Genomic DNA, 13,003 nt, shown 5'->3' with positions numbered 1-13,003 from the left:
ATAAGACGCCTCGAAAGCCGGACTACGACTTCTGACGTGTTATTCGTTTACTCGGCTTTTTCCCAATATCTTCCATATCAGGCATCACATCCTCCACTTCTTCAGCTTTGACGTCGTTGACCGTTACCTCGACCACCTCCTGCTTCACAGTTTCCTCTTCGCCGGGCGCTTCAATCTTAACAACAGCTTCTTCCTTCTCAACCTTTGTGCGCTTCCCCACAACTGCCGAGGGACAAAGCCCGCGATCTGCAAGTTTGCATTCGCCGCATTTTCTGCCTACGGGGAGACATATCGTCTGGCCAAACCCAACCAACAGGTTGTTGATGTCGTGCCATTTATCTCTGGGAAGCCAGGACTCGAGGGCTGCGCGTGTCTGCTCTGGATTCTGCGTCTTATGCCAGCCCCAAAGATTCGTGATGCGATGGACATGAACGTCTACGCCTATGCCTTCGTCGCGGCCCCATGCAGCGCTGAGGGTGAGATAGGCCATTTTAGGTCCGACACCAGGTAGCGAGATCAGTCCTTCTACTGTGTCTGGAATGTCCGAGTTCCACTTGTCCCGTAGGATCTCGGCGGTTTGCTTAATGTACTTTGTCTTCAAGTTGTGGAAGCCGACTTTGCAGATGAAGGCGTTGAGTGCGGCCGGTTCAAGCGCAAGCACGGATTCGAGATTGAAGCCCTACTCTTGCTGTTAGTTGTATTGTATACGCAAGAGGCTGGAGACTTACACCAGGTATACCTTCTTGCATGCTTCTCATTGCGACCGCGGTCACAGTGTCTTTTGTTTGACTGCTCAGCATCAACGCAATGAGAGTCTGGAAACGCCGATCGCGTGGTGATCGGTTCTTCTCTGCAAGACTTTCGCAGCCCATTGTATCTACCGGCGCGATGTTCTCGTGGCGCATCTCTCTTGTCAAAGCGTAGATCTCCTCCCAGTTTGATGGTGGTTCTACTTTGACGCCACCATTCTCCGTCTTGACCTTCTTGGCAGGTTGACGACGCGCTTTCTTAGGCTTCGCTTCTTGACCTGGCAATTTGATTGCTGCCATAGACACCTCTTCCCGCTCACGCTTTACCACGACTGGCGCTTGCTGGCCCCTTTTCCGCTTCTTCGTCGTTGCTTGCCCTTCACCATCTGTGTCCGACTCCGTAGGCACAGAGCTCAATTCTGAATCAGATGAAGCATTTTCATTGTGATCTGCGCTGTCACTGTTATCTGTGGCGGCATCTCGAATGTTGTGCACGGCAACGTTGGCCGCTGTCCTCGTTTGACGTAAGGTGCGCTGTGTCTGACTTGCGGCAATGATGCGCGCCGTGTCGCGAGAGATACGTGAGGTTCTCATTGATGTGAAAAGGGATCCTATCTTGTGGGATGGGCGTAAAATGACGCTGACTATCGCCCAATGCGTGAACATGCGACAGGAAGACCACTGTCGTCTACATCTTGGTTGTAATGTCGTCAGTACCGTTGGTCAATATAGGAGGGCCAATGAGAGCTCGTGGACGCGAACGCGCTAACACGTGACTTCATCCGCCCTCAGCCAGATCTAGAACCAGTTGAACCAAGTGACGCTCCGCCTTTGTCACATGCATTGTCTTGATCTTGGGCGTTAGCATTGCTGTTTCCAGAGTGTATATAACACCAAGTGGATAGAATTTTTGTCAGCCGTCAGTACACTCATTCGGCCTATTTCATTCACATTATCGCTGTTCAACATGCTACAAACAAGTACTATAGAGAACAGAATGCCATTATCTCCTATCAATGACCTTCCTGAGGAGCTCCTTGAATCCATCCTGAAAATCGTCAAAGAAACGGAGTACCCCACCCTTTTCTGGAACTCGCTTCGAACCTGCCAGAAATGGCATCGAGTTGGGCTGGGGTTGTATCAGGGACTAGGCTTTGCTACGACAGTTGTCATCGAATCAGACATGCGTCGGAACAAGGTGCAATATGATAACGGTAATCTTATGGGGCAATTGGAAACGAGCCTGGACCTGGAGATACCTTCGAAGCTCTACCTATCGCTACTGAAGAGTCTAACGATTGAAATTCAACATCGACGCAACACCAGCCTCTTCACCATGCCACGAAACACTGAATTTCTCAAGTCACTGGAAGACATATTCGCACAGACTAGTAGACTGACGACCTTTTCTATACACTTCTCTGATGGCTGGGACTACCCAAATCTGGATGTACCTGCGGTTCCCCAAAGTTGGCTGGCCAGGATTATAGGAGTGCTGCCGGACTCGGTGATCCATCTGGAAATCGATAGTGCGGGAACGGACATCTCTTATGATCCCGAATTGCATGTTAAGCAAAGGGAGCATCTTTGTTACCAAGTCGGCAAGATCATTACGCGACTTGGCCATCTCAGGTTGAGAACTGGGCATGTATGTAGCGCAATGTTCGGTGCTAGCTTTGATGGCTCCCAGCACAACATGGTGGGATGTGGTAGCCAGAAGACATCAAAAGATAAGCAAGAAGCTCTTGGAAAACTGATCTCACAGTGGCACATGCGAGCCCTGACGATTTGGATTCCTTGGGGTTTGGCTTTTACCTTGGACACACCTTTCTCTCGTGCATGTGCTGCACTCTTGGACCCCAACCTACGAAATCCCACGGTCATTCTTATAGTCGAGCAAAAAGACGTCTACTGCCCTAAGCGGTCGACGATAACGATCCCTTCTTTCCCGGTGAACAGCAAGTTTATCTGGCAACCTCACTCCAACGTCCCCCTTTCTCTGCGCAACGCGCTGTCGGATTTCCGCTTCGCTACCATCTGCGGATATACCGACGCCAACCGCCGGCTGGCCAGTATGAATCCTACTCTATGCTCTCGGACGAGACCAGAGATGCGTCCATGCAAAGAATGTGCAAAGATAAGAGATGCGCCCACACGACACTTTGTCAGCTCCGATACCTTCTACCCACCGCCCGAGCCAGACACAACAACATCCTACCCCTATATCGCCATCCAGACCGTCGAGAACATTCTAAGCTGGACGACAAACACGCACTCGTCCTACCGCTACCCACTCTCCCAAGCCGACGAGCCGGGCAAATCGTTTTGGAGAGGAGCAGATCGCTGGTCCTGCCAGCTACCGGGCTGTGGAGCGAGAAGCAAGAGCATGGTGCACTTGAGGGGCCATCAAATTTACAAACATGTCAACTACACATCGTTTGGAGAGCTGCGTTGTCCTAGCACAGGGTGCGATTGGATCGGCGGCATCAACGGAAAAGACGGAGCAGAGTATGAGGCCCATGTCATGGAACATCATTTGGAGCCCTGTACACTGAGTAAGTTGGACAGCATGCTTGACTCTGTTCCGTTGCGACCAAAGTCGAAATATTGGGATACGTAGTCTGGTACTCAGTCAGCCTAGTCATTTTTGCAACCATGGTTCAACGCATTTGCTCAGTATTCGAACGCTTTGAGAAACAAGACGTTTGTGATTCCGCTCTCTATACAGATGCCTTGAGAATGTGTTGCTCGATCCACTTCAGCCTCGGGCCGGCTCAGGTTGAGCGGTTCCATTGCAGTATACCAATACCAATCTCGCTGTGCACGAATGGGTGGGTATGAATCGGAACCCACGATGGCTGGCTGAAAGGACATGGACGCTAAAACGGTACCGAGATGATGGCTCGTGGGGTGCGCCTTGCGGTACAAGCGCTGCACAAACGCGTCATCATCAACAGCTTGACCATCTGTGCGACCAGCCAGCGGTAGGTGAATGATTCTTGATTCTTGATTCTTGATTCTTGATTCTTGATTCTTGATTCTTGATTCTTGATTCTTGATTCTTGATTCTTGATTCTTGATTCTTGATTCTTGATTCCTGAGTTCTGCTTCAAGCTTCTTGCCCTACATGGGAGCAAGTAGATCCAAGATTCGTTGGCAAGACAAGATAAGCATTCAAAAGGTTGTCCTTGTCTGGTGTAAAGGCCTATCCTTGTCTGTTGCCCATTGTGGTAGAGTAGCACTTGGGCTTTCTCTTTCCAGATGACACTGCGTCAGAGTCCAACTGTCTGTCCAGCTCCACAATCCAACATCGACAACACAACAAGTCCCTACTCTACCCTCTCGCCACAGTATCTGGTAGGCAGGTATCGCCTTCGATGACAGGATAGCGCTTGTTTGGCTGCCAGCAACTGGCCTGCCTGCCTACCTAGTAGTAGAGTACTCTAGTATCTCTCTGGCCACACTCTGCACTGGGCGCTGGGCGGCGGCTGGCTAGCAAACAGCAAGTGGGCCGAAGCTGGCGTGTGTGTGTGCGTGTGTGTGTGTGTGTGTGTGTGTGTGTGTGCGTGTGTGTGTGTGTGTGCGTGTGTGTGTGTGTGTGCGTGTGTGTGTGTGTGTGTGTGTGTGTGTGTGTGCCAATGATGTGCGCCAAGGATCCGACAACCGCGTAGCAGGGCTTTCAAGGCATTGGCTTGAAACACGTCGCACAGCCAATGACCGTCTGTCTATCCATCACTGCAGCCCTTCTTTGTGTGTGTGAATGCGCCCGTTTGTTCGCATTCCATTGTCAAACCCTCTCTCTTCCACTGTACACTGTTCAAACCCCCCCCCACCTACGCCCCCCTCTCCCTCTCCCTCTCCCTCTCCTCACTTTACCTACTCATCCAGCACTTGCGACCGTACGCTACTTCTGCTTTCCTGGAAGTGACTCCATGGCCACCAGCAATTAGGGCGCAGCGCAGGGGAGACCTTTGCTTTCCTTCCACCCCAATCAAACAATCAATCAAACAATCACACACACCAAACCATCTTCACGATTCACGATACAGTCACTACAACAACACTAAAGCCCCACTGAGGGATCGCACGTCATGTCCACCACTGCTGCACCCTCAAGCAAGCCAACCGCAGGCGCCGCCCAAGACCGAGAAAACCAGAGCATAGAGAATTTTGCCGCCTCCCTCTCCACCGCTGCCATAATTTTTGGCGTGCAAATCACCGTCTTCTTGATTCTCAGCGGAAACTGGAAATTGCACAAGACAAAGAAGAGCGCGGAAAAAGACATTCTCCAAAATGAAAAATCGGCAGAGCGACAGGGTCTGTTCCACAAGATATAGTACGTTGTGCTGTGCTCCAATCCTCGGCCATGACAATGGCTCGCTGTCAACTAACCACAACAAATCAGCTACTACAAGACCGCCTTTGTGCCCCAGGCAAAGCGCATAGCAGCGCCCGTCACCGCAATCGAGTCGTTCAAGAATGTCTTCACCATCGGCGACCGCGAACTGATTCGAATCGCCGGTGTGGATGGCTACCTCTTCATCCAATACCTACAACTCCTCCTGCGCATCTTCATTCCCATGGCCATCCTGATCCTGCCTATTCTGCTACCAATCAACCACATTGGTGATGTCGCAGGTGTCGCAGGTCTGGACATGTTTGCCTGGCCTAATGTGGGTGTGCCAGAAAAGGTACATCGTCTATGGGCCCATCTTGTCCTCGCAGTCTTGGTCGTGTGCTGGGTTTGCTTCAACTTCTACCTGTCGCTACGCCAATTTGTGCGCATGAGGCAGACCGTGCTCACCATGCCCGAACATCGCATGCGCGCCTCGGCGACGACCATTCTCGTGCAGAGCATCCCCAAGAAATGGCTCACGGTGCCTGCGCTGGATGCTCTCTACGATGTTTTTCCGGGTGGTATCAGGGATATCTGGATCAATCGCAATTTTGACGACTTGGCCGAGAAGGTCGCGCAGAGGACAAAGATTGCCCGAGCGCTCGAGGTGGCGGAGACGAACCTGATCATCAACTGCACCAAGGAACACAAGAAGCGGGAGGAGAAGGCGGCGAAGCAGGCTGGCAAGAAGAAAATGTCCAAGAAGGAGAGAAAGGAGGAGGAAGCAAGACAGGATCATGTTGCCAATCAGCAGACCTATGATTCTGGTACTGACGCCGGTAACCCTCACGAAATTGAGGCGCAGCTGCAGCAGGTGCTTGAGGAGAGCTCGGCCTCTACCTCGTCGTCGTCTTCTCGCTCCTCTTCACCGAGCAGGAAGAAGCAACACTTCCCTGTACCATTCCTTGGGGAAGGCATCCACGCCGTCGGAGAAGGATTTCGTGACGTGGGTCAGGGTGTCGATCGCCTCAACAAAAAGATGCTGGGCGGTGTTCGTGGTGTATTTGCAGGAAAGCAGCAAAAGGGCCATACTCATGCTCAAGACGGAAACGCCCCAGCACAGTTGGACGGTATCGATGATCACGTAGACTCTCCGATTTCGGTGGATTACCCCCATCGAGGCGCCAGCAGCGATACTCAGGCTCCTCTGGCCAAGGAGAAGTACGGCTCCGAAGGCACGGACTCTGCACCAAATTCGCCAAAAGCCATGGTAGCACCTGCGACCAAGGAAGAGGCCGAAGAGGCCCATCCAAAGAAATCCAAATTCAAGTACTGGCAGAAGCTCAAGGACGTCTACAGTGGAGCAGCCGATTTTGCAAGTCCAAATCCATTCCGTCAGGAGGGCGAGGTCCTACCCATGGAACTCAAGGACAGTGAGAAGCAGAATATCAAGTACAATCTTGCTGGCCTTTATGATGATGCTTTCGCCGAGGACGACGAGACTGCATTGTGGAGACAATACCTCAAGCCGAAGGATCGAGAGACTATGCGTATTCCACTCTTCGACAAGTCTTGGTGGCCTTCTCTTCCCTTCATTGGTAAGAAGGTGGACACCATTTACTATTGCCGCAAGGAACTGGCTCGTTTGAATGTCGAAATCGCCGACGACCAAGCCCATCCCGAGCGGTTCCCACTGATGAACTCTGCCTTTATCCAATTCAACCATCAAGTCGCAGCCCACATGGCCTGTCAATCGGTCAGTCATCACATTCCACGACAAATGGCGCCTCGTACCGTCGAGGTCAATCCTGCCTACGTGCTCTGGGATAATTTGTCCATGAAGTGGTGGGAACGCTACCTTCGCATGTTCGCTGTCATCGTCATCATCGTTGCTCTTGTCATCTTCTGGGGTATTCCAGTCTCGTTTACCGGTGCCTTGTCGCAAGTCCAAACCTTGACGGAGCAGCTTCCCTGGCTGGCCTGGATTAACAAGCTTCCCGAGTGGCTCATCAGTTTCATCCAGGGTGTGTTGCCTCCTCTATTCCTTGCGATTCTCTTCGCCGTCTTGCCTATTACGCTCCGCTTCTTGGCTGGCATGACGGGTACAACGACATCTGGTGAGCGCGAACTGCTCGTCCAGAACTTTTATTTTGCATTCGTTTTTGTGCAGTTGTTCCTTGTCGTCTCCATCTCTACGGGTATAACGACTGCGATTGAGGACCTCGTCAACGACCCAATTAGTGTTCCGGCAACGTTGGCTAAGAACTTGCCCAAAGCTGCCAATTACTTCTTCTCTTACATGATTCTTCAGTCACTTAGTATCAGTTCTGGTACATTGCTTCAGATTGGTGCGGTTGCCGTCATCGTCTTCTTAAGGTTCATGGACACAACGGCGAGAGAGAAGGTGTCGAGAGTGCTGAGTCGCCCTGGGATCAACTGGGGTACTATGATACCTGTGTACACCAATTTTGGTGCTATTGGTAAGTTGCTTGGCGATGCTTTGACTGAGTTAAACTAATATGAACCAGGTATCATTTACTCTGTCGTATCGCCTCTCATCCTTATAATGATGTTGATCACCTTCTGCCTCTTCTGGTTCACCTACCGCTACCAGATGATCTACGTCAGTTATGCCAAGGCCGAAACCAACGGTCTCATTTTCCCCAAAGCCGTCAACCAACTCTTTACCGGCCTCTACTTTCTCGAGCTCTGCCTCATTGGTCTGTTCTTTCTGCAGCGCGATACCCGGAACGAAGCTGCCTGCTTCCCACAGGCCATCATTATGATCATCATCCTTGGCTTCACAGTGCTCTACCAATTCGTCCTCAATCGCGCCTTTGGGCCACTCTTCACCTACCTCCCCATCACTTTTGAAGATGAGGCTGTTCTTCGCGATGCAGAGTTTCAACGCGCACAGGCGAGCCGCTGGGAGAAGGGTGAGAACGAAGACGACGAGCATGCACCTCTTACGAGCAGCGAAGAAAACGCCAAACGCACAGCTGAAGAACGCGAACTCGCACACCTCAGCGAAATGAACCGCCTCGAAGCACGTGACCAGCGCGAAGCACCCTACGGCCCAGATTCCTACGAACTAAACACCATGGACAGCAACCAAGCGATTTTGAACTCGTCCTCGCAGTCTCGCCCAAAGTCAAACTGGGCCGAAAAATCGCAAACCAGCCTCCAAAAACCGCGCTCCCGCAGCCGCTCCCACCACAACACCCGCAAAACCTCTGCCCACGCCCCCAAAGACCCCCTCGCCCTCCTCACCACAACCCTCCGCAAAGGCCTCGACACAGCCGCTCGCCCTCTCCACGACACCGAAGCCGCCGTCCTCCCAGCCTCGAACCTCTTCGACGGCATCGACGACGAACTGGCAGACATTGAACCCTCGGCCCGGCAAAAGCTCATTAAGAGGAGTTTTCAGCACCCGGCCACGCGCGCCATTCAGCCGGCCGTGTGGATCCCGCACGATGAGCTTGGTGTCGCTAAGGACGAAATTGAGCGCACGGGCCGGTATACGAAGAAGGTGTGGATTACAAGTGTGGGCGCGAGGTTGGGGGCCGATGGCAAGGTTGTGTTTCGTGGGTTGCCGCCTGATCGCGATCCGTTTGAGAATATTGAGGTTTAGAATGGGGGTTGGTAGAGGGGTAGAAGGTAGAGGAGTTTACTGTGTCAGTGGAGATGTTAGGGGATGATGGTGATGGCAGTGGTGGTGTGTTTTCCATCTTCACCCCCTCGTTTCAAACGGGGGGTTTTGTTCCCTTTTTTTTATCATGGTAAGCATTGCATTGGCATCAGCGAAATCATTAGCATTATTGGCATAGACATACACATGCACATGCACATACACATACACAACATATGCATACACGTATATACCAATCTTCTTCATTTCATTCCATCTCATACATTTACATCTACATCTACCTCGTCCATCTCCAACCTCATACATTTGCAAACTCGCCGCCAAAGAAATCATCCTCGTCGATGACGCTTTCCTTGTCTTGCCCTTGGTCTTGACCGTGCCCTTGGTCTTGGTATAGATCTAGCTCTAGCTCTAGGTCTCCAAAGAGGGAATCACATCGGCTGGGCGCGCGGGTGGGTGGTTTGGTGGGGTATGGGGTTGCGGTTGCGGTTGCGTCTGCATTTGCATTTGTGTCTGCGTCTGCGTCTGCGTCCCAGTCCGAGTCCCAGTCCAAGACTTCTATTGACTGCTGTACGGTAGCGGAGAAGGAGAGTGCGACTGGGGATTGCAGAGCGGAGAGCGGAGGAGGTGTGTTTTCATCCTCGTCTGAGTCGGCGTCTGAGTCTGTGGCGAATAGTGCGGTCAGGGCGGAGGGTTTGGGGGAGGAGACGTGTTCTGGTTGGATCGAGTCGTCTGAGTGGTCTGAGTCGTCTGAGTCGTCTTCTATGCTTTGAACGATGGCGTCGTGGACGTTGGGGGAGGAGACCTCTTGCCCTGACGCCATCTCATCCTCGTCTTCTTCGTCCTCATCCTCGAAAAACCGAGTAAACAAGTCGTCTGCGTCATGGAACGAGCCTTCCTCGTCTGCCTCTTCGCTCCTGATCTCCTGTTCTGGCTCCTCGGCCCTAACTCTCTTCGACGAAGGCGCATCCACAACCCCTTCATCCCGATTCTTGCGCTTCCCACCCGCACCACGACCTCCCTTCTTCCCCGCCGCCTTCTCCGCCTTCTCCATCTTCTGACATTCCTGCTTCTCCAATCTCGCCTGTTGACCCTCTGCCTTCCGCCTTGCAAGATTCGCCTTCCTAATCTCCCGCCTCCTGTGCATCGCCTGTTCGCGCTGCGCAACCGTCATCGCCAGATCCGTCCGCATAGCCGCTATATCCTCGTCCAATACTGCCACCGTCGCTGCTATCTCTTGTCGGTGTGCAATCTTGCGTTTACCCTGCTTCTTGCCGCGGATGGTTGTCCGAAGCGCCCTGTACTGTCCGCGCTCCTCCTCCAGGCTCCTCAGCTTCATGGCAATGTTGCAACTTGCCTGCAACTCTGCGGTTCGTGCTGCGTGTGCCGTCTCTGCGTCGGCGAGCGCAGTGTTGCGGTCTTCTTCGTTGGTGAGGGCAAGTGCGGCTTGGACGGCGGCGGCGTGCTGGATCATGTGGGTGTATATGACTGGGAATTGGGGGCTCAGCTTGGCCATTTCATGGAGGTTGGCGAGGGCGGCTTCGTTGCTGGGCCAGTAGTCGGAACAGTAGCGCTGCTTTTGCTGCTTAGTGAGCTTGTCCCAGCTCTCGAAGAGGGTGCAGGCGACGGGGTAGTCGTTGCGGTGTTGGATGATGTTCTTCCGTAGGTAGGTGATTCGCTCCCTTGTGGGCTGCTTTGGCACCGGGCTTTCTGCGCCTGCGGCTGGTGGTGGCAGGGGAGCGGGAGCAGGCAAAGGAGTAGGAGGAGTAGTGGGAGCAGGGGAAGACGGGGGAGAAAAGGGAGAAGAAGGACAACCAGTCAGGTCAATGACTGGAGGGGCTACTGGTGCCTCCGTCACTTCATCCCTGAACTGGGCCTGGGCATACTGTTGCTGTGACAGGGCAACAGGCAGGAACTCGGGAAAGAACTGGTCACCCTGTTCGAGTGGCTGGTATGACGGGCCAGCCACTGTCGAATCCCAAGGCTGATTATAGACCTGGGCCCTGTGCCCGGAATGGCCATGGTGCTGCTCCAGGCTGTGCTGCTGGAGCGGCTGGTGTGACGGGCCAGCCGCCGGCAGACCCCAAGGTGCGTTATATTGCTGGGCAAATTGCCCAGAAGAAGCCAGGTTGTATGCCTGGTTACACTGTTGCGGCTGCTGCTGTGACGGGGCAGCGCCTACAAACCCCTGGCCCCACTGCTGCTGGGGCAAGTTCTGGGCTGGAAATTGGTGCACAGCAGCTCGTGCTTCCCAGCTCATGGACATTTGTCCAGGAGCATTTCCGCACTGGGTGCTGCCTCCAGGGGGATACGCGTAGAACCCTTGTAGGTTGCCGTTCGCCATGCCATTGCCAGGAGCATATGCGTTGCCGTTGTGCAGATTGAAACCAGCCATGCTATGGCTTGGAGCGTATCCATTCTACGCACGGTTAATTTGAATTTTGGATAGAGGATCTAGGAGACATACAGGCTGTTGGACTCGCATAGGCGTTGGCTGCCAAAAACTATCCTCGTTAAGCCAGTCCTGCACGTCTGCGAACTCGTCATCTATAGAAGGCATGATAGTAGGCATTGGGATGCTAGTAGGGTGATTATAAAAGACCATGATGAACACTGAGAAAAATGTGTAAAGCATAGAGGAGCAATAGAATCCAATATCAGCTTAAATAGACTTGGAAATCATGCTAGAGTGATATTTCTCTAGGATGCATACGACTATGCAGCTTTGCAAGCATAAAACGCCTCATAGTATGGTAGAAAGATATCCATGGCTCTGGGTGGCTGCAAATGATCGTACCTTTGATATCGCTGAAGGGGGCCACCTAGAATAGTTACACCCAACGAACATACCCAATAGTAGCTCTGAGAATATTCGCTCTCTGCGTGAAATGTTGGGATATTCTACTACCAATAGATGCACGATACACCCTATGAAGCTCTAGGGAATTTGGTCTGCTGATTATTCGGGACGATGGCTGTGTTTTTGCTGATGAGGAGGCCATCGTGGGCTCGCTACCCATCAATCCAGGTTCGGGAATGACTACGAGGTCGTCGGCAGAGAGTTTTTCCCACGATGATTTTCCCCCAGTACTCCGGCTAACCTGGCTCACTTGTCCCAGCACAGATAGCCCACCCAGAGATGCCCTGATGGAGGACATCTATGCCAATCGTTTGTGCCTTGGCCAGACCCCATGATGATTCCAAAATCCCCTCGAATCCAGCTTGCGTCCCAACGAGTTCATTTCCCTTGGTAGCGCCCTGATATTTTCCTCCTCCATCAGCTCGCCGACCCAAGTTGCAAAGTGCTGGGCAGTCTCGGCAGCCTCAACGCTATCCGTCTCCGTCATGGCGCTGAAGCTCATGATGAGATCGTACCAATCGTACACCCTTAAATCTGCAATAATCCATCTCTTCCCTGGAGTAAACTTGCGATGCGTAGCCACAATGGCACGTGCTACATCTTCACCGTGCACAAAGTGTACGGCACCTCTCTTCCTAACATCGTCCTTGCTTTTGCCCAAGCGCGGGAGCCAGGTGCGTGGTACGCGAGCACCGCCATAGAGGCCAGACAAGTTGAGCACGCAGCCGTGCAGCTGCAGCAGTTCGTCCTCAGCCACAGCGCGGCTATCCGATCGATCGTAGGGCGAGTCATCGGTACTCCAGTCGTTAGGTAGCTGGTTGAATATCCCTGTGGATCCAAGCTGCACCCAATTGTTCTTCGCGCCGTGTATGGAACGGTACAGGCCCACGATGGTCTTTGACTGTCCATGCCCTACTAGAGGAAACGTAACGAGTACGGTCTTTGCAGCGGGCAAATTTTTATACTGTTCTGCGTCGCCAGAGTCCGGCTCAAACTTAAAGGGCATCGTGTTGTCTCTTCCAGTTGTTGTTGTTGCTCCATACGATATCTTTTCTCTTTCGAGCTCCGGGATCAGGAAGGTCGACGTCCAGCCCGCGCCAAGGATCAGAAGGTCTACCTCTTTCATTTGCTCACGCAACATTTCCGGGACTATCTCTTTTGCACGCGTCGAATGTGGTGGATGGGGGAAGTCTTGATCAGACGTCGTAAAATGAAGTTGTGCCTCACTTGAGGTCTGGTCAGAGCAGAGGACAGAGTTATTGGTGTACCGGAGGGGGTCATGACGTTATTGCCGGGAAACCCCGCTAGTCCCACTTGATAGCGAGAGTTAGCCAATGGCAGAACAGATCACAGTTACTGTAGTGAACTCCTCATGAATTGCTGCACCTTCATTGCAAGTTGCTCATGCG

The 13,003-nt window shown here is 52.7% G+C and overlaps 6 protein-coding genes across 6 annotated transcripts; 2 read left to right on the top strand and 4 right to left on the bottom strand.

The window, feature by feature from the left end:
• Positions 1-22: 22 nt before the first annotated feature.
• On the bottom strand, positions 23-1,454 carry IAQ61_007534 (uncharacterized protein; the record flags this gene model as incomplete). The annotated part of the gene is made up of 2 exons (XM_003842280.2): positions 729-1,454; positions 23-679 (listed from the first exon to the last, which is right to left on the bottom strand). The coding sequence occupies exons 1-2, from the start codon at positions 1,413-1,415 to the stop codon at positions 23-25; spliced, it is 1,344 nt and encodes a 447-aa protein (XP_003842328.2). The 5' UTR covers positions 1,416-1,454.
• A 262-nt stretch (positions 1,455-1,716) lies between these two features.
• On the top strand, positions 1,717-3,369 carry IAQ61_007533 (uncharacterized protein; the record flags this gene model as incomplete). Its single annotated transcript, XM_003842281.2, has 1 exon — positions 1,717-3,369. The coding sequence occupies one exon, from the start codon at positions 1,717-1,719 to the stop codon at positions 3,367-3,369; it is 1,653 nt and encodes a 550-aa protein (XP_003842329.2).
• A 53-nt stretch (positions 3,370-3,422) lies between these two features.
• Positions 3,423-3,623, bottom strand: IAQ61_007532 (uncharacterized protein; the record flags this gene model as incomplete). Its single annotated transcript, XM_066097620.1, has 1 exon — positions 3,423-3,623. The coding sequence occupies one exon, from the start codon at positions 3,621-3,623 to the stop codon at positions 3,423-3,425; it is 201 nt and encodes a 66-aa protein (XP_065952117.1).
• Positions 3,624-4,840: 1,217 nt separating this feature from the next.
• IAQ61_007531 (uncharacterized protein) lies at positions 4,841-8,716 on the top strand (the record flags this gene model as incomplete). Its single annotated transcript, XM_003842282.1, has 3 exons — positions 4,841-5,085; positions 5,155-7,565; positions 7,614-8,716. 3 exons carry the CDS (start codon positions 4,841-4,843, stop codon positions 8,714-8,716), a joined length of 3,759 nt encoding a protein of 1,252 aa, XP_003842330.1.
• Positions 8,717-9,032: 316 nt separating this feature from the next.
• Positions 9,033-11,129, bottom strand: IAQ61_007530 (uncharacterized protein; the record flags this gene model as incomplete). The annotated part of the gene is made up of 1 exon (XM_003842283.2): positions 9,033-11,129. One exon carries the CDS (start codon positions 11,127-11,129, stop codon positions 9,033-9,035), a length of 2,097 nt encoding a protein of 698 aa, XP_003842331.2.
• Positions 11,130-11,892: 763 nt separating this feature from the next.
• On the bottom strand, positions 11,893-12,735 carry IAQ61_007529 (uncharacterized protein; the record flags this gene model as incomplete). Its single annotated transcript, XM_003842285.1, has 1 exon — positions 11,893-12,735. One exon carries the CDS (start codon positions 12,733-12,735, stop codon positions 11,893-11,895), a length of 843 nt encoding a protein of 280 aa, XP_003842333.1.
• Positions 12,736-13,003: the final 268 nt, after the last annotated feature.

Source organism: Plenodomus lingam (genome assembly GCF_022343315.1).
Source record: "Plenodomus lingam strain CAN1 chromosome Unknown contig_3, whole genome shotgun sequence".
NCBI classification, from domain to species: Eukaryota; Fungi; Ascomycota; class Dothideomycetes; order Pleosporales; family Leptosphaeriaceae; genus Plenodomus; species Plenodomus lingam.
Note: the sequence above shows the minus strand (reverse complement) of the source record. Positions and strands in the feature narration are given on the sequence as shown.